The sequence below is a fragment of the Neopelma chrysocephalum genome, unplaced genomic scaffold (genome assembly GCF_003984885.1).
Source record: "Neopelma chrysocephalum unplaced genomic scaffold, ASM398488v2 Primary Assembly neopelma1_62, whole genome shotgun sequence".
In the NCBI taxonomy this organism is placed as follows: Eukaryota; Metazoa; Chordata; class Aves; order Passeriformes; family Pipridae; genus Neopelma; species Neopelma chrysocephalum.
This window is the reverse complement of record NW_020897719.1, coordinates 749,318-768,261: the sequence shown is the minus strand read 5'-3', so window position 1 is coordinate 768,261 and position 18,944 is coordinate 749,318. Positions and strand designations below refer to the sequence as shown.

General features: G+C 39.9%; 1 protein-coding gene across 5 annotated transcripts in view; it reads left to right on the top strand.

Moving 5' to 3' along the window:
- Positions 1–4,229: 4,229 nt before the first annotated feature.
- The window catches only part of USP15 (ubiquitin specific peptidase 15), a 65,107-nt gene continuing 50,392 nt past the window's right edge, over positions 4,230–18,944 (top strand). For 2 of the 5 annotated variants that reach the window (XM_027682150.1, XM_027682148.1), the window contains exons 1-2: positions 4,241–4,374; positions 13,970–14,097. In XM_027682150.1, coding sequence (XP_027537951.1) covers positions 4,286–4,374; positions 13,970–14,097 — 217 coding nt within the window. In that variant the 5' untranslated portion in view covers positions 4,241–4,285. Of the gene's footprint in view, positions 4,375–13,969; positions 14,098–18,944 lie in introns of all 5 variants that reach the window. The other 3 variants (XM_027682155.1, XR_003534021.1, XM_027682151.1) reach the window with 3 other exon arrangements.

The following is an 18,944-nucleotide window of genomic DNA, read 5'->3' as shown; positions in this document are numbered from 1 at the left end:
TTTTCATTCTGACTGATGCTTAACCATGTATAATTTTCTTCTAAGAATGTATTTTAGAACAAGTTGTTTCTGTATGCACTTTTGGCCTTGAAATTCAGTATTCACAATGAGCAAAATCAGCATTTTTACTTGTGGTTGGGGGACACACTTCCATAGTAGCTGCAGTGTCAGGAAGATGTGGTGGGATTTGGAAACTGAAAGCGGGATCAGTTCTTAGAGCTTGGTGTGGACAAATTTGCTTTTCTAAGCAGTTCAGAGGTATCTCAGATTTCTCTGCTCTGCACAGAAGGCATAGCCTGGGAATGCAAAGAAATGCTGCTGCTAGAGAGATAAATCCACTACATAAATCTTCTTTGTTTTCCTCCCACTTTAAGCTTCATGGCGTATCTGTTGCTCCCTGCCAGACATCAGTTACGTCCTTATGCACAAGTGCCCTGGTTTTCACTGCCATTAAGTACCCGTTAATGTCAGAGAAGCTCGTAGAGTCTTGGGGAGGGATTTCTGAAAAATTCAGAGCAAGCAGTGTAATGGAGAGGTTTTGCCAGCAGATGTCAGAAGGCAGAATGCAGACAACGCAATGCCTTACCAAATTCTGGAAAAGGACATTTCAGTGCTTTTATGCTTCCCCTTGCTTCTCCCCTCCTTCTCTCCTGGCATATGTATGCATAACCACGCAGAAAGAAAATCACTAAGGGAACACTAGCTTGGGATTTTTGTTTTCATTATAATCTAATACAGATAAAAAGCAGAAGATCCAATACATTGTTAAGCTTCAGGTGACTTGTGCAAGAAAAAGAGTTGTCTAAAATTTGAAGTTGCTAAACAAGCTGAATAATAACAAGTTCTTTAAGCTCTGGAACTAATGCAGTCTCCATTTTTATGGATTTTAACTCATGGTTGATTGAAGCTTTTCCTATGGTGGGGAACTCCAAATCTTCGCTTTTTTTTGTATAACGGTGATCCCAAGGGACAGGTTTTCAGAGAGATGTTAAAAACATCTCTCTGTGGCTCTTCTCCTTTCTTCCCAGACATGTTTTCTTATTGAAATAGAATAGATTTAAGACTACTACCTGCCTCTCAAATTTTGTTGAAATCAGATGGGGCTCCAAAATGCACATGGCTTTCTTCTGTAGGAAATCTAGCAGAAGAAAATGCAAGGAGAGTTTAATCTATTACAGACTGAGATTAATGAGGCCATTTATTTCACAGTATAACTCTGCTAGAATTACTTAAACACCTGAAATTTCACTGGCAATTTAAACGTTCCATTAAGTATTCTGATGATTCCTCATTTTTCTAGCAGATTATGAATTTATGAATATACAGAAATGTGTCTGATTGACCATCAATCTTTCCTGATGAAACCCTGTTCCTATGACTGCATGTTAGTGGATTACCTTTTCTCCCTTTTTTTTCCCTTCTTTCCAGAACAGAGAGTAGGTAGCACGAAACGCCATCTTTTACATCATTTCCATATCCCTCCAGCATAGCCAAAGAGGTATCAATAACAGTGAGAAGAGCAGATTTGCCTTCTACCAGTGTCCTGTGACTTCCAGCTGAAGTCGCTCTGAATTTCTACAATGATCTTCCCAAGAATAAGATTAAATGCTCAGCACTTTTCTCTTAATGTAAGCTTGTGCTTCTTCCAGCTCTTTTTGATTGTATGTATTTTTACTGTGCCAAACTAATGAGCTTTGCTTTATTATTCTATCACATTTTAAGCTTTGATTAGTCTAGGTCTTAAAATGTACATAAAATTAGTTTGATTTTATTAGCTATTATTTAAATTATCACCCCTAAATTAATCCCTTTGTATTGTGGAGCTTTTGTGTTTTTATTGCATTACAATGGTTACTTATCCTTTCTAACCTGAGATTATATTGCATCATAAAAATATAGCAACAGATTTTAAAAATTAAATAGAATTTTTATGAAGCATGAATTATAGTCATGTGGACTCATCTATGTTAATCTATAATAATGATCCCTTTTGAGCTATTTTTACAGAAATGGGACAATCCTATGAAAACTCAGAATGTAGCTAAACAGACTTTGACCTTACTGAAATATTAAATTTTATCACCTTCACATTTTAAATGTCCTCAACAGATAGATTCAGGATAGAAACAGGAGCTGTTTCAGAGTCTGGTAACAGAACTGTACAATTACTACCACAGTTCTGAGAATCATAGCCAGCAAAACTTCTAAATGATGCACCTAGAAATTGCACATATGGATAAGCATAAGCCGATTTACTCCATATGTAAACAAGTTTGAGAATGATGATGCAAATTGTTCAAAACCAAAGTCTATACACTTTAGGTATGTTGGTGGTGGGTTTTGTTGTGAGTTTTTTTTAAATAATGTAATATAAATATAATACAGCCCAAATATAAGCCTTCACGTCACCCCCCTCCACACTGGCACAGCATATGCTTACTCAGCTCACCCCCTCTCTGACATCCCTGTTCCAGTGCAAGTTCTCTGTATAATGGTAAGCTTGTTCTTCATTTTTACTCTTCTCCTATACTGTCAAGGGCAACCCAGACTTAACACTAACTGGCATTTTCCAAGAATATGAGTTAAGCTTAGGATGCTATTATGTAAGACACAGTTCCTTCATGTAGAAGCACTGACGGTCCCAGAAAGAGTCTTGTTCTTGTCTCTCCCTAGCAATTCTTAAAGCTCTGCTTCAGATGGCACATTGTACACTTTTCTGTCTCTACTTGTAGCACCTAATACCACAAGGCACCACAAGGTGCCTCAAATAGACTGAACTCAGGAATAGATTTTCACCTAATAACTGTGGATACGCAACACAAAATGCAGCAGCATGGGTGACTTCAGGTGAACCTTTTGGCAAAGTAAGCTGTTGATGGTCGGGCTACAGACTGATGAACAATGAAGCTGTTTTCCGTCACGGTGGATACAGAAATATTGCTGCCCCAAATTTCCATGAAAATGTGATTTTTATAAAAATTCGAGTTTGGCACAGCAATAACTTTCAGAATGTAAAACATTGCCCTTATTTGTCAAGCCCTGGTGTGTGTGGGGTGGGAACTTGTCACAGTTCTTCTTTCCAAACTCTGAAATTCTAATCCAGAAATCTGTTTGTCAAGTGTCTGGAAATCCAGTCTTGTTGTCCAGGTCAGTTTTCTCCCATTAAACGTAGCCATTACATCCACAGCTCTTCATAACATTTATCTTTAACTTGCTTACCTCTCCTTCTGGAATTTCATATTCCAGCTCTTAGAGAAGCTGTGTCACGGCCAGTCCTCCTGAGCTTTTGGGAGTTCTACTTACATATTCGGTATGATTTTCATATTCCCTTTCCAGCCACAAACGATTTTGCCTTTATTTCAACATCATCATCTTTACTGATAATCCTGATAATTTTACTTAGCTTTGGCTACCATGGCTGCATAACAGCCTTACTTCCATTCTTTTTTGCTGTGTATGTAACTAAATAACACTTCTTAGTGCTGTTCATACCAGATACATGTTACTAGAGTCTACGTGCTGATTAGCTAATAATGCCCGATAGCTTATAAAACCTGACTGGCAGCCTAAGATACATTTCTAGTGTTAATCACACTTGGGTGGAAGAAGGGGGCAAGGTATACAATTGCAGGCATTACACATACACCAGCAAGATCTACAAGAATAAACTCTCTTTTCAGACAGTGGTGACCAGCACCCTAGCCCACAATTTCTACACCATTCTGTTTTTTTTAAATCTATATACAAACAGAAAGACAGAGAGAACCCTGTTATGCAATGTAGCAAATGGCCTTGGTTTAAATTTTTTTTTTTGTGAAATGCCAAACAACAGGTTGCACTGTCGGTACACGGTAAGAACGGCTGAAACAAACACAACATATTATCCGCTGGTTTCTGCGAAGGTCTGGAAAAGCTAATGTGTGTCACTCAGTGTACTTGAACGCCCAACAATTATTATTATTTGCACAATAGCACAGACTGAATCCTGTGTAGGGACCCCAAACACTGATTTGCGGCACCTCACCGCGCACGCGCTGCAATTGGAACAGGGCGGGCAATTTGGCGCGCGTGTCCCTTCCGGTGGCGGGGATGGGGTGGGCGGAGGTCGTGCGAAAGACCTCCCGGCCGCCAGGGGGCGCTGACGCTCCCTGGACGCCGCCGGGCCCCGCCCCGCGGGCTGTGGGCAGGGCGGGGCCGAGGGCGCCTCCTGGCGGCGTCACTCCCAGCATGCAGCGCGGCGCGCTTCTGCCCCTACCGCCGCCGTTGCCGCTGCCGGGGGGAGAAGATGGCGGAGGGAGGTGCGGCGGATCTGGAGACACAGCGCACGGACGTCGCGGCGCTGCTCAAAACCGCCCTCCGCAAGGGCGACACCTGGTGAGGGAGGGGCGGGGGGGCTGTGGCTGACCGGCGCGGGCGGCGTCCCCCACCCCCGGGCGCTTGACTGGCGGAGGGACCGACCTCCTTCCCCTCGGCCCTCCCTACTCCCGGGGGCGGCTCTGCCGCTGTCGGGAGAGGGGAAGCAGAAGGCAGGGGGACAGTGCTGTCCTCCCGCTTCCCGCCGCTCGGCCCCTGCAGCCCCTGTCGGGCGGGGAGCGGCCGCCTGGGCGCGGCGGGGCCTCGGCCCGGGCCGGGCTGCGGCGGCCGCGGGGAAGGCATCGAGGTCAGCGCCAGGTGGGGGAGGGGAGGCAGCGGGGCCAGAGCCCGCGGGGGCTTGTTTGGGTTGTGCGGAGAGGAGGTCCGCTGGCAGGCGTCTCTTCCCTTATCCATGCTGAAATGGCCCCGGCGTCACCTTCAAGTTGTCAGAAATCGTATCTGTACTCTGTCTGGGGTGCCCTGAAGCCTGTCCATGGCTTTGACAAGCCTTAAGTTTAAATTTTATTTTGACTGTGAACGTGTTAGCTACCTAAGAACGAGCCCCGAAGGACCTTTATGATACCTTTTCTACAATAAATGTTTTAAAAATATGATTTCCTGTTTAGTCATAAAATATTTCTTAGTATGCCATTTAAATTGTCACGATTGAAAAGAATTAGGTTAAATAAACATCTCTTTCTAGCATGTATTTGGTAATTGAGCTTCTGTAGTTGTAGTTCTCTGAGGGTAGGAAATGGGTCTTGTTTTCAGGAGGGGAAAAAAAAAAGGAACTGACACTTTTTCTTCCACTCAACCTCTTCATCTCTTCCTGTGTGAAACTGTCACCCAAAGACAAAGACTGAAGCATTAACTTACTGAAAATTAACTATGAATACACAGAAGTAGAACTTGCCCACCTGATTTCAGCTGTCATCACTCACTGTTCCAGTTCTATAAAAGATTATATTTAACTGTGTTGATACTGCAGCATGTGTCAGAAGCATATATTCTGATGCATTATTCAAATACTGCTGAGTATATGTTCAGTTTTGGCATTCGAACAGACTGCTCTTTAAACTGGAAAAGTATAAGCAACTAAAAAAAGGAAATCAATTCACATGATAGTGTTGAAAATGACCAGCAGTAGTAAAAATGTGCTTAGGCTTGTAATCTTTCAGGAATATTTTTTGTTATGGTTCTGTTGCATATTTTGTTGTGGTTCTGTTATATGTTCTGTTCTATGGTTCCCACTACTAGAAAGATGTCTCAAGCAGTTAATATTATTCAAAGTGATAGTACCTGTATGACAAGTTTACAGCATGACCAAAACAGTAAGTTTGCTGTGCTGTTACTTTTTTTAGTACGTTAGATATTTTAACACGAAAGGAACAGTTACACGGAAAAAGCTTCTAAATGTTCTGTGAAAATATATCCAGCTATGACTGACACTGATAGTAATCAAATGTTTTAAGAATGAATAAGCTACGGCGAAGTCCTGTGAAGTTTGATTCAAGAATTGTTAAATCTCGCTACATAAATGCGTATACCTGTGCATTTGTAGGATTTATACTTAGACCTTTATATCTGCACAAAATAAAGGGTATGTTTAGTCCAAATGCTTTTTTTCAGATGTATTTTGTCAATAGCTTTTTGATCTTTTGGCATATCAGTAAGGAAAGAAACAGTTAAAGTGCTGTAAGCCATGATTCAGAATTCCATTCATTCAGTAGTAAATATTGCTTAAAAAAAAATCAGCAGTGCCATATCAGCTTGTTCTGTTTGAGCTTTAAAGCACTAAAATGCAGTCCTTTTAAAATTACTGGCTTATACTGAATGTCTTGTCCATGCTTTTCAGAATTTAGAGTGTAGAGAACTATAAGCTATATATGGAAAGTATAAAGCTTTGGGGGTTTCCTGTAAGAAAAAAGGAACTAAAGAACAGGGTGAAGAGAGTCTTACAGTATCTATGAAGAAGCCATTGAATTTCTTCATTAGTTCTTCGTGTGCAGTGCAGAGAGAAAGAAATAAAATTGACTTGAAATGCAAGGTTTCTAGAGTTAGATATTGGAAAAAGAATTGCTAGAATGCAGAAACATTTGAACAGGCTGTTTAGTAAGCTGTAGAGTTTGTTCCATTAGATGTTTTCAAGGGTAGCTTGGGAATAGTATGGGTTAAACTATATTGCTCCAGTGGACAGAGAAGGTCAGTATCTTTTGACTGTTCTGTCTGCAGCGACAACATTTTGGGCTAGTTTGTCCCAGTGGTCTTCTTTGCATTCTTTTATGGGCAGTTAATAAATTATTGAACTCTTGAGAGATTGAGGATTCTTCCATCTCTCTGTTTATCTTGGTTTTTTAAACATACATTAAATAAACATCAAATGTAAGCTTTTCCAAGCAAGAACTTCCTTTGTTTATCAGTTCTTTTAAATAATGTTGACTCCTTTTAGTAAATTCAGTATAAAACACACACTTGTATTCCATGGAACTTGAATTAATGTAAGTTTTTCTTCTTGCATTATTGTCCAAAGAATCTTCAGGTTCTGTGGTTGAAAGACCTAGATTTCTGTGTAAGAAGAGAATAAATGCTGTATTTCATTGTATATATCCCAATTTTAGCATCTGATATGATTATTTCTCAGTGTTTTGAAATTCTACTGATGCTTGACAAGTAAGGAGAATTTATTGTTTGAGGAGGTTTTAACCTTGCATTTAGAATGACAAAAAAAATATTGGTTGTTAGAGCTGCAGGCAAATTTGAACTCAGTCAGTGTCTTTCACTCTCAGAAATTGAAGAGCTGTTGATGTTCATCAATTTTTTAGCTACAGTATAATTTGCATGACCAACTGGTCTTGATGATGTCATTTAATGCCTTTGTAGCTACAGTGATATTCTTGAGAACCTTGCCAAGTTTTTCTGGTTTTATAGTGTCATAGAAGTAAAGTTTTCAGTACTGAAAGTTATTGATCTTGGCACAGTTTTCTTATAGAAGTGAAGACACTGTCAGTTCATATGTGTTGCTTCTTGTGTGAATTTCTTGGTCATTTCTTCCCCCTACTGACATGTGTTTTCTGGATTTTACCTTTAAGACCACCTTCTGTTCTGATTTCCCTGTAGTTCCTGTTCTTCTGTGGCTGTCTTAGTCAGAGGTGTTGTCTCAGTTACTTAAATGTGACATTACAAATGCTTTCATACTCTTGGCTACCTCTTATGCACTTTGTCCCTCCGTGGTCTAGGATATGAAACCACATTTCTCACCTTTAAGTATCCCTGCCAACAAATGGTTTACTTTGAGTGGATGACAATGACTTAAAAATGGTGAACAGCACAGCAGGCAATTTCACCAATTTCTCTCTCTCTTTCTCCCAGAGTTTCCCCACTGTGCTTCTTTCATCTATTCCTTGCCATAACAAGTTGTGAGCAGATGAGAATATAGAAGCTATTTGTATTTTTAAAAGTAGTAACGTGGATAAGAATTAGGCTGTTACAGTGAACAAAAAGTATCACAAGGAGTTTATTTAGTGGCTAAGGGAACAAATGCAGTTGTTAGGTGTTTGAATAGACAATACAGAGTAGCAATACAAATATGTACGGTATTCAGCAATATATTAGTGAAACCATACTGTCCAGTTCTAGTGTCCACATGTCATGGAAGGTGTTCATTTGGAATGAGTTCATAATTCTCAAAGTCTAATAGGGAAAGCGGAAGCCTTGTCTTTCAGAGACGAGCTTTGAGAGTCCTTGTTTGTATAGAATTCTGAGTCCCGCGCTGAAATACTTGCATAAGAAGATGTCTTCTAGGATAAGGAGTTTTAGACAAGCAGATAAAGATTTAAGAGAGTATCTGTAAACTGAAGCTAGTCAGGTTTAGACCAGAAGGAAGATGTTGATTTTCAGCCCTATTAGCCATGGAATTTCAGTGCCAGTCATCACTTCACAGAGTGATGAGATAGATTCTTAATATGTTCTTGGTTTTTAAGACTTGCAAATTAGTAAAACTACAGAAGTATAGTATTTCAAGTTTTCAGATGTTTCTCTGATACACATCACTTACGAAGTTCTGCAGAGTCCATAGTGAGTACTTTTGTTATCCATAGAGTACGTTTGTTGAACGGTGAAGATAATATTTTTATTTTTTTAACCTGTGGAAATTTCATTGGCTTTTCAAGTATTATACTTGGTCACTGAAGAGAATAAGTAAAAATGAAGTGGGGTAAAAATCCTTCCCAGTGAATGATCACTAGATATGACAAGTTCAACTTTAAAGGATTTTCCCTCCAGAAGTGAATTTCCCCACCAAAAATGTATAAGCATTTTAATTCTGTCTGCAATGAAAACTTATGAATCTTGATGAACAGGCGTCTGTAGCCTCACTTGAAAACCCTGCAGTGCCCATAATTGATAACAACCTTGATGCCGAAGTGCTTAGCTTGAATAGCGTTTTACACTGTGGTTTTCTTAGTGTTTTCCACATTTGATCATCTGCCACTGTGCTGTACATGAACAGAATCTAGATTGAATGTTAGTGGAAGATTTTACTTGATTTCACTGAGGACATGATGAGATGTTATGGGCCCGCACCTCGATAATACTTGGAATGATATCCGAAATTGTTTTGATAGCTTCATAAAATGAGAGACAAGGAACACTACGTCAGTGTTCCAAGGATAGAATTAAGAATTGGATGGTTTTTTCTTTCAAATGGGGTTTAAGTTGCTGATTTTTTACTTTAGGACCTTGTGGTTAAAGTTTTCTGTTAGATTTCTCTCACTGCATAACAAATGGTACTGCATTTCACCAACAGTTTGTGAAGATTTAAATTCTTCTGGCACAATACTTAAATGGAAATGAAAAGATGTAATTTTCTTGTGTTAATAGATTAGGTGGGGTGAGAGCATGTTAAAATCATGTTTGTGTCAGGCTTTTGCCTGAAAATTGGAAGTCAAACATTAATTCAGGAGTTAGATTGTTTTTTAATAAAAAGTCTTTATTTAAATGGAAAATTTCTAAGGGTATACAAAATACTTAAATGGTTGTTAATATAATGTTTACAGTGAAATTTTAGCATAACATTGCAGTCCACTAATTTTGGCTGAATCATACTTTTTGGTTAGCCTCTCAGTAATATTGGTGAAGAATGTGCTGCTTGGGCTACCGCAGCACATTATGGAAGCCGAGCATGGGGAGATGTAGTGAGATTTTGATGCACTGATTTGAAACCTTAGTGCATTTAGTTGAACTAAACTTATTTCTGGGAAGGAATGTGAAATATTTAGAGTAAGATTTCTTAAAAATGCAAGGTAAGCTATATTTATTTTTCTCTTTGACCCCTGAATTTTTTTTTCTTGTGGATTTACCTACATTTTGAACAAAATGATGGTATGGTTTGTGTGTAGAATAATTGTCACCATTTTGATCTTCAAGAGCTTGTTAATTTTGAAAGAAAATTTAATTTCAAGGCATCTGTTACTCATGAGCGCATTTAGTCAAGCAATTTCGGCCAGCTTGATCAAAGTAGAAATACAGGTACAAGCCCATTTTTATCTTCTTATTTTTATAGTTGCAATTGCACAAGAACAAAAATTGGATGCTGTGCCTTTAAACAGGAGTCCTGATTTGCTTTCAGCAACACAGTTGTTCCACTTTGTCCTCTGTATTGCTTAATCTGTGCTCATGCACAGTGAGGAGGGTTAAAAAAAATCCCTCATCTGTCTCTCTGGACAATTTGCCCAGTTTTACTGTTAAAAGTGAAATAGCTGATGTTCAGAAGATAGGATGTCCCAGCAGTACACAGTGCAGGAATGAGCGTCTCTCGGTGAAGTGTCTTTATTGCATATTACAGTTAACTGGTTTGATTTGGAATTCAGAGAGCTGATGTATCAGTCATATAAATAAATCTAGTTTACATGTTGTTTAATTCTGTGTATGGTGGGAATGGGAAATACTAAGATCTTAGTCATACTGTTCAGATTTTTTTTCTATCAGCCTGGATGTTGAGGTAAAGAATGAATGCCGTTATACGCCTGTGACGTTGATACTGTGTTAATTAGGTTTATTAAGTCAAAATGTGCAGTAAACCACAGGTGAACTTAAATTACACAATAAAGTTACAAACCACGGGAGAATTTTAGAAATCAGTTAGCAAGTTTCCTTCTAGTACTTCCTTTTGTTAAGTGAACATTGTCCATAAACTTATTGCTGATTTTTATAATTTGTTGAATTTTTAAGAAATGAAGGTGTATTTACAAGTGTTGTAATAGCTTTGTTTTTTTTACTTGTAAGTTAATGTACAAAGGCTATAAGTAATCCCATTCTGAGCTGCCTTGAGCCTCTACACTTGGTCACTTGATCATACATAAGGGCAGTCTTATACTAATAAATTTATTTGAGTGACCCTGTTTTACTGGGTTTGCCTGGCAGTGTTTTGGTAGTGGGGGTGCTATAGACGTGGCTTTGGTGAGAAGCTGCCAAAAGCTTTCCCTCTGTCTGATAGAGCCAGTGCCAACCAGCTCCAGATGGACTGACCACTGGCCAAGGCTGAATATTGAAAGGGACCCATAAGAATCATTGAGTCCAACTTCCTGCTCCTTGCAGGACTACCTAAAGCTTAACCATATGGCTAAGACTGTTGTCCAGATGCTCCTTGAACTGACAGGCTTGGTTTTGTGGCCACTTCCCTGGGAGCCTGTTGCAGTGACCAAGCACCCTCTCAGCCAAGAACCTTTTCCTGGTGTCCAGTCTGAACTTTCCCTGTTGCAACTTTATTCCACTTCCTCATGTTTTATTCCATTATGAGGCATTTCAGGGGACTCGAGAGTATAAATTGGTCCTTTTATATGATAATCTACTTCAGACAGGCAAGAAACATTTTACAAATGAGAGCAGATATATCTTGTGAAACAATCTGAAGCTCCACTCAGAAGTAAACCCTGAGTACTGAAGTAGGCCAGACTTGAACTGAGAACATGTTCACAAACATGCTCAAAGAAAATTTAGATTGGTTTAAGGATACATAATACAACTAAAAGAAAACACCTGAAGCTAATTAAACTGTACAGATATTTCCAGTATTATTACTACTGAAAATTCCATACTCGAGTGTATGGGTTTGGGACTACATCAGTATTTTATATTATTAACTTGCTGGCTCTAAGTGACTTGTTTGTACTGTTTTCATCAAGCCGGTTGAGGTTATTGGTTTATTTAAAATGTTTACAAATGTCAAGCGTCTGCTGTTTTAGAGTTGATCAGTTCACCTTGCTATGAAGTTGTCTTAGTTTTTAATGTTTGCCTCTCAAAACAGAATATCTAGACATTTGAGACTGTTTTTGTCTTCAATCTTTATTACAAATCCTTCTGGTGTGTTTTACCCTTGAAGATGGTTTGGTTATGGGGCTCACTAGCTTGACTGATGACATCTGAGAGATAAAAATTTGTGTTTCCTGGTTAAGTGAAATCTTGGTTGCATCAGAGCTAAGTAACAAACATTTCTTAATCATAGTTTTAAAAAATGGATAGGCCGTATTTTTTAACTTCGCTAAGGTGTCCTGCAGTACACCTTCTGAGTCAGGTTCAGAGTTCAAAAAACTGCTGTAGCATTAGACTTGTTTGGAACTCTGTCCTGCATTAGGTAATAGTAACAAAAATAAAACCAAACATTATACCAAGTTTAATGTACATATTTTATATTTTTGTTTTACTAATGCATGGTATGCTATTTTTGTATCTGGGACAACATTTATTCAGTGCAGCGTATCTGGTCTCAAGTGCATGCCCCAAGTATTTAATAATTTTCCCTTAAAAAGTAATCAAATATTATTCAAGAAATGAAGGTTTAGCAAATGTAGCTCTGTTTACTTGAACTGTGTGTATTTTCCTCTGAAATTACTGAATGTCCTTCATAGGTAATATTTAGTTTTCAGGTGGTTGATTGTATCATGGATATTATGACATTGATGAAAAGATAAATTAAGACCTTCCTATGGTTTGCCTTCTTTTGTGCAGATGAGGAGTCTTGTTGATCTTGGTGAGAAGGCTATATTGAATGTGTTTGTAGAATCAAAAACTATAGTCTGTGAATTTCTGATTATTACTTTTTCCATTAACACTAAGAAGTCTGAATTTTAGCTACATAGGTGCTCTAGTAGGTTGATCCACCTAAGCTGAGCATGGTGTAATTGCTTCCTTGCACTGCTAAATCCAATTATCAAAAATCTGTATTGGTCACTATGTTACTGGTGCATGATAAGACATGTAACACAAAGCATTTGAAAAGTAAAATAATTCTACAAGAGCAGTAATTTCTTAAGCATTAATTAACACAATAGGCAGTTTCCCTGTGTGATAATTTCTCTTCTATGTAAAATTATACCTTACCTTCTTTAAGATTCATAGTTCATTCAAATTTAGATCAAGGAAACAGAGGCCATGGGATGGAACAGGGGACGAGGCTGGCAGGTTTGGTGGTCAAATGGGTGCCTGAGAGTGACTGCATTCACAACCACACACAGTTATGGCTCTTGAGGAACAGAACTGGATGGCCACAGCAGATGGGGCTAATGTTTTTCTTCTGATTTTTTCCATGGTGTTCATCAGTAACACCTACAGAATGATTGCCTAATAAAGCTGTATGTATTAGGAGGCTAGTATTTGAATCATCAGAAAGCTTTGCAATCTCTTAGAAGTTCAGTAGCATATTATTGGTGGGCTACAAATACAAGTTTAGTAGTGAAATAATGAAGAAAATAGCAAGGATTGCCTATGATCTTCGGTTTGACCTAGCATTTCATCCTAAGGTAGTAGCAAAAGGCTTGGGACAGACCAAGCAGAAGGAGATTAATACTTTTAGGAATGAGAAATAATAAAGATGATACTTTAAAAAAAAATCTGAGCATCACTGAACAAATTTGGTATCTTAATCTTAAAGAAATTCTGGACAAAAAGATATAAAATGTAGGCATTGCTAGACTCTGCAAAAGCCAGACTGGCAACAGTTTAATCTATATAGCAATACTGTGGAGCTGAGTTTAGAGATAAAATCCCTTTATATGGAGGTTGATGTTGATAATTATCTGTAGGAGGAACATCTAGTCCTGCCTCAAAAGCAGGATGTGTTGATGTTGATTCAAAGGAAGAAGACACACTCTCTGGTTCTCGACAGGACATCAAGTTCGGAAGTTTTTAACTTGCGTATGAATGTTATAAATAAAACTCCAGCAGGAAGCAGTATTTTACTAAAAGTTATCTCGCACTTTTTTAAAGGGCTGTCTAATTACCTTGCATCTCCTGAATTTGCAAATCGAGAAGAGAAAATAAAGGTGATAATTGTTCATACTAAAAAAAGGAAATGTTTGTTCAACTTGCCATTTTTTTCCGTCTGATATGTTGTATTGGCAGTCTTGCAAAATGTACTTGTGCACTGTGATTAATGAAGTCTTTAATTACCCGCAGTTAAAGTCCTCGTTGGTGGGAGGTACTGATAATGGTTAGAAGAACAGAGAGAAAAATATTTGCCATTTTGAAGGCTGATGAATACCAGTGCATATCATTAATTAATCAGTGATCTAGGAAGTAGTAGCATACCAATAATTAACATGTATGTCTTCTTCTATTTAAGGTATCTAGTGGATAGTCGCTGGTTCAAACAGTGGAAAAAATATGTTGGTTTTGACAGCTGGGACAAATACCAGATGGGAGATCAGAATGTGTACCCTGGTCCTATTGATAATTCTGGACTTCTCAAAGGTAATTGCTTCTGATTCTGTATTAAGCCCCTACTAACACAAAGTGCAAATTCTTCACCAATTGTTTGTCTTCTGAAGTCAATAGTGTAAATGAATCTCAGCAAACATGAAGGTAAAAATTTTTGTTTCTTTATCTTCAGACTGACATGGGAACTGGAATAGATTTTCCCAATAAATCACAATTTTATAGATAAAATTATTGGAACTTCTTTGCAATGGTAACAGAATATTTAATAACGTACAAATTCCTGGTTTAAAATGAGATTTTGGGTGATCCTGGGAGCTGAAGATTAGTCAAGTTGACAAATGGCTAGCTTGGTTTCACTAAGATTTCTTTTTTTTTTTTTGGTAGCTTAACCAAGTTGGTTGATTTAAAATAAGATTTTTAAGTTGAACTCTAAAATTTCTTTTTGTAATTGAGCCCCAAACCCTTACTTTGATTCTGGAACAATTGAAGAAGTGGTATTATACAGTTCAGTGACTAAGTGGTGTGAAATGATAGAGAATAATTCCTAATTTTTTACGGCCTTCTAAGTATGGTTAAACAGTGTCACTGCTATAATTCTTAGGACTGACTGACTTTTGCTGAACTGTAGCCAGATTTGTAGACACAGGTCTCAGAATTCTTTCCCACATATTTTAATCTTCATGTCAAATTTTATATTTAATGTCCAGTATGGAAATACCGTTAGAGCTGTTAATATTTAAACTGCAAAATCTAGTGGAAGCAGCGAGGCAGAGATGTTCAGGTGATACTTCTCAGTTGAAATCAGATGTAGTAACATCTTTTTATCCTCAGTGAGGCAGGATCAGTTTGTTCTTTCTTCTGTGTCTCCCCTTTAAAAAAAGGTGATTTCTAGTTGTGTCAAGCATTGTGTGTTAGTTGATCTCTATTATTTATAACTTAATCTACATACATCTGGGTGCATTCCTCCCATTGTGGGGTTCCATTTCCGAAGGCTTGAGGTGGATAGGGAAGGGGTTACTCCAGCTCCAGGGGTTTCTTCAGGGTCCTGGATGCATGGAGGGGTTAGGTGCTCACCCCTCTCCCCACCCACGTGGTCCCATGGCAGCCACAGACAGCACACGGGACTTGGAGAGGAGGCAAGAGAGAGAGTTTATTGATGAGGCAATTACATATATAGGTCTTGGAGGGTTCACAGAGAGACCAGTTACAGGGTCAGGGGACTTACAGGACACCCAATCGCAGGAAGGGGTTAAAGGTCCAATGGGAAGACTTCTTGATATCTTCTCAGGACATTCCTGAGACAGAGATAAGAACTGGCCATGGGGGATTTTGGGAAGAAGAAAGCACGAGCCAGCACAGGGACCAGAAAAAGCCATTTTGAAACACACTCAAACCACAGCTTCCCATACAAGGCAGATTCACTGCTACACATACATGTTCAGATTATGTTTAAAGTTACTGTGGTTATGAAGCCTACTTTAGGATTAGCTGTCCAAATCTGAAGTCATGCTAGCCATTTTCCTCAAAGTTCCTGAAAACCTGTATTCTACTGTTTTGACACTGCCAATGCCCCTTTTAAAATAAAGAGCATTGGGGTTTATGAACTTCACTTTTTGCTCATTCATGGTTCTAAACTATTGCTCTGCATTGGCAGTGATGCCATACATCCAATTACTGTCTGACATCTACTGTTCTTGTGTGAAGGTAGTTTTAAAATTAGGGGCATTAGTGCTGAGCAAATATTAGCTGTCTCCTTCACCCACTGCAAAGCAGTAATCCTCTCTACTAGGTTTTCTACGTAGCATAAGTTGAACCTGAAAATGCTTGGATTTAATCTTGTCTTAAGCACTAGTTACTCCCACACCACTCTCTTTAAGTGTTAAGTCTGAAAATGTGCATCTGATATAAAGAATAAAATAATCTTAGTTGGGCATGCTTTCTCATATATTCTACCATGTAATGCAGTGATAAGGAAAACAATAATTAAATACAAGAAAGACTGATTCCAGGAAAGTGAAGCAGTGTGTTGTGCTTATATTACTTAAATGCTTCTCCCTTGTTTCCAGAACATTTGGGTGAAGTGAGAGCCATGAATAGTAACAGATAGAGATTTCAGTTAATCTCAGTATGTGCAAAAAATGTTGAATGTAATGGAATGCACATGTGCCATCTTCAAAAGAAGAGAGTTATAATCAAAGCAGGCACAAGGAAGTACTCATTTAGAGTAGTTGATTGTTCATCATAGAAAACGTTGTATATGAGGGACTGAATTGTCAGAATCAGGGTACCTGTTTGATGGTTCTGAATAACATTATACTAGACTAAATGCTGATGTTTCTAGAAGGACAGAAGAGAATCCAAATTAACCTTCTCACTGTATCAGATCGGTGCAGAAATACAGTCTGAATCTTGAGAAGAGATATCACAGAATCACAGAACATGCCGAACCGGAAGGGACCCACAAGGATCATTGAGTCCCCCTCCTGGCCCTGCACAGGACCATCCCCAAGAGTCACACCATGTGCCTGAGAGTATTTTCCAAGCACTTCCTGAACTCTTTCAGGCTTGGTGCTGTGACCACTTCCCTGAGGAGCCTGTTCCAGTGCCCAGCCACCCACTGGGTGAAGAACCTCTTTCTAATATCCAACCTAAACCTCCCCTGACACAACTTCAGGCCATTCCCTCAGGTCCTGTCACTGGTCACCACAGAGAAGAGATCAGTGCCTGCCCCTCCTCTTCCTCTCATGAGGAAGTTGTAGACTGCAATGACGTCTCCCTTCAGTGTCCTCTAGGCTGAACAGACCAAGTGACCTCAACCTCTCCTCATAAGGCTTCCCCATCTTCATCGCCCTACTTTGGAGGCTCTCTAACAGCTTAAAGACTTTCTTATATTGTGGTGCCCAAAACTGCGCACAATATTCAAGGTGAGACTGCACCAGTGCAGAGCAGAGCGGGACAATCATGCCCTTCAACCGACTGGAGATGCTTTGCGTGATGCCCCCCAGGACACAGTTGGCCCTCCTAGCTGCCAGGGCACTGCTGACTCATAGTCAACTTGCCATTGACCAGGACCCCCAGGTCCCTTTCCATGGCACTGCCTTCCAGCATCTCATTCCCCAGCCTGTACAAACATCCAGGGTTGTCCCATCCCAAGAGCAGAATCCGGCACTTCCCCTTGTTGAACTTCCTATGGTTGGTGATTGCCCAGCCCTTTAATTTGTCGAGGTCTCTCTGCAGGGCCTCCCTGCCTTCGAGGGAGTCAGCAGCTCCTCCCAGCTTTGTGTCATCTGCAAACTTGCTTAGTATCCATTCCAGTCCTGCATCCAAGTCATTTATGAAGATGTTGAAGAGAACAGAGCTGAAGATAGAGTCCTGTGGAACCCCACTAGTGACAGGTCACCAGTCTGATGTTACCCCATTCACTATTGATGTCTGGGCCCAACCCATGAGCCAATTGCTCACCCACCACATGTGTTTATCCAACTGTGTGCTGGACATTTTGTCTAGAAGGATCCTGTGAGACAGTACTGAAAGCTTTACTGAAGTCCAAAAAGACCACATCAACTGGCTTCCCTTGATCAGCAAGGTAGGTTACTGTGTCATAGAAGGAAATCAGGCTGGATAAGCAGGATTTTCCTGTCATGGAGCCGTGCTGGCTGTGACCAATGACAGCATTGTCTCTCAGGTGTTTTTCAGCACCTCCCAGAATAATCTTCTCCACCAGGCACTGAAGTAGACTGACAGGCCTGTAGTTTCTGGGGTCCTCCATGCCCTTCTTACAAATCAGGACAAGGTTTGCAAGCTTCCAGTCAGCTGGGACCTCTCTGGATTCCCAAGACTGCTCAAAAGTCATTAGGTTTTGCGATGGCATCGGCCAGCTCTTTTACGATTCTTGGATGAATCCCATTGGGCCTCATAGATTTGTAGGGATCCAGCTGGAGCAGCAGATCCCATACAATTTCAGGGTCGACTGGGAGTTGATCATTCTTGCAGTCATGGCCCTCCAGCTCAGGGCACTGAGACCTCCTTGGTCCATCATCTGTGTTGAAGACAGAGGCAAAGAAAGCCTTAAACGTCTCTGCCTTGTCTCTGTCCCTGTTTGTGAGGTGACCATCCTCATCCTTGTAATAGCACAATGATATTTCTATACTGCCTATTGCCATTAATGTATTCGAAAAAACTCTTTGTATTGTTCCCCAAGTTTCTGGCTAGCTTTAACTCCAGTTGAGCTTTGGCCATGCAAATTTTCTCCCTGTGGCAAGCAGCATCTCTGAATTATTACCATGTCCCTTGACCTTACTTCCACTGGGCATACACCTTCCTTTTTTGCCTTATCTCCAAGAGAAGATTCCTGTTCAGCCAAGCCGGCCTTCTGCCTCACCTGCTTCACTTCCAGCATTTGGGAATTGCCCGCTCCTGTGCCCTGTGTTGAAAAAGTGACCAGCACTGATGGACCCCAGCACCTGCAAAAACATTTTCCCAGGGGACCTTACTCACTAATTCACTGAGCAGCCTGAAGTCTGGTCTCCTGATGTCCAGAGTTGAGGTTTTGCTGGCACTTTTCCTCCTGTCAACAGAGATTTCAAACTTGATCCCTTCGTGGTCACTGTGGCCAAGAAGACCACCAGTCTCCACTTCCCTCATGAAATCCACTTTGTTGATAAGCAGCAGATCAAGGAGGACATCCTTCCAAGTTGACTCCCTTAGGGCCTGTTCCATAAAGTTGTCATACAGATTTTTAAGGAATCTTCTGGCTGGGTTGAACCAGCTGTGTGATGCTGCCAGTTAATTTCTGTCGAGTTGAAGTCCTCCATAAGGACAAGGGCAGTTGACTTGGAAGTGTTCCTTAGTTCCTCAAAGAATAATTCATCGGTGTCAGC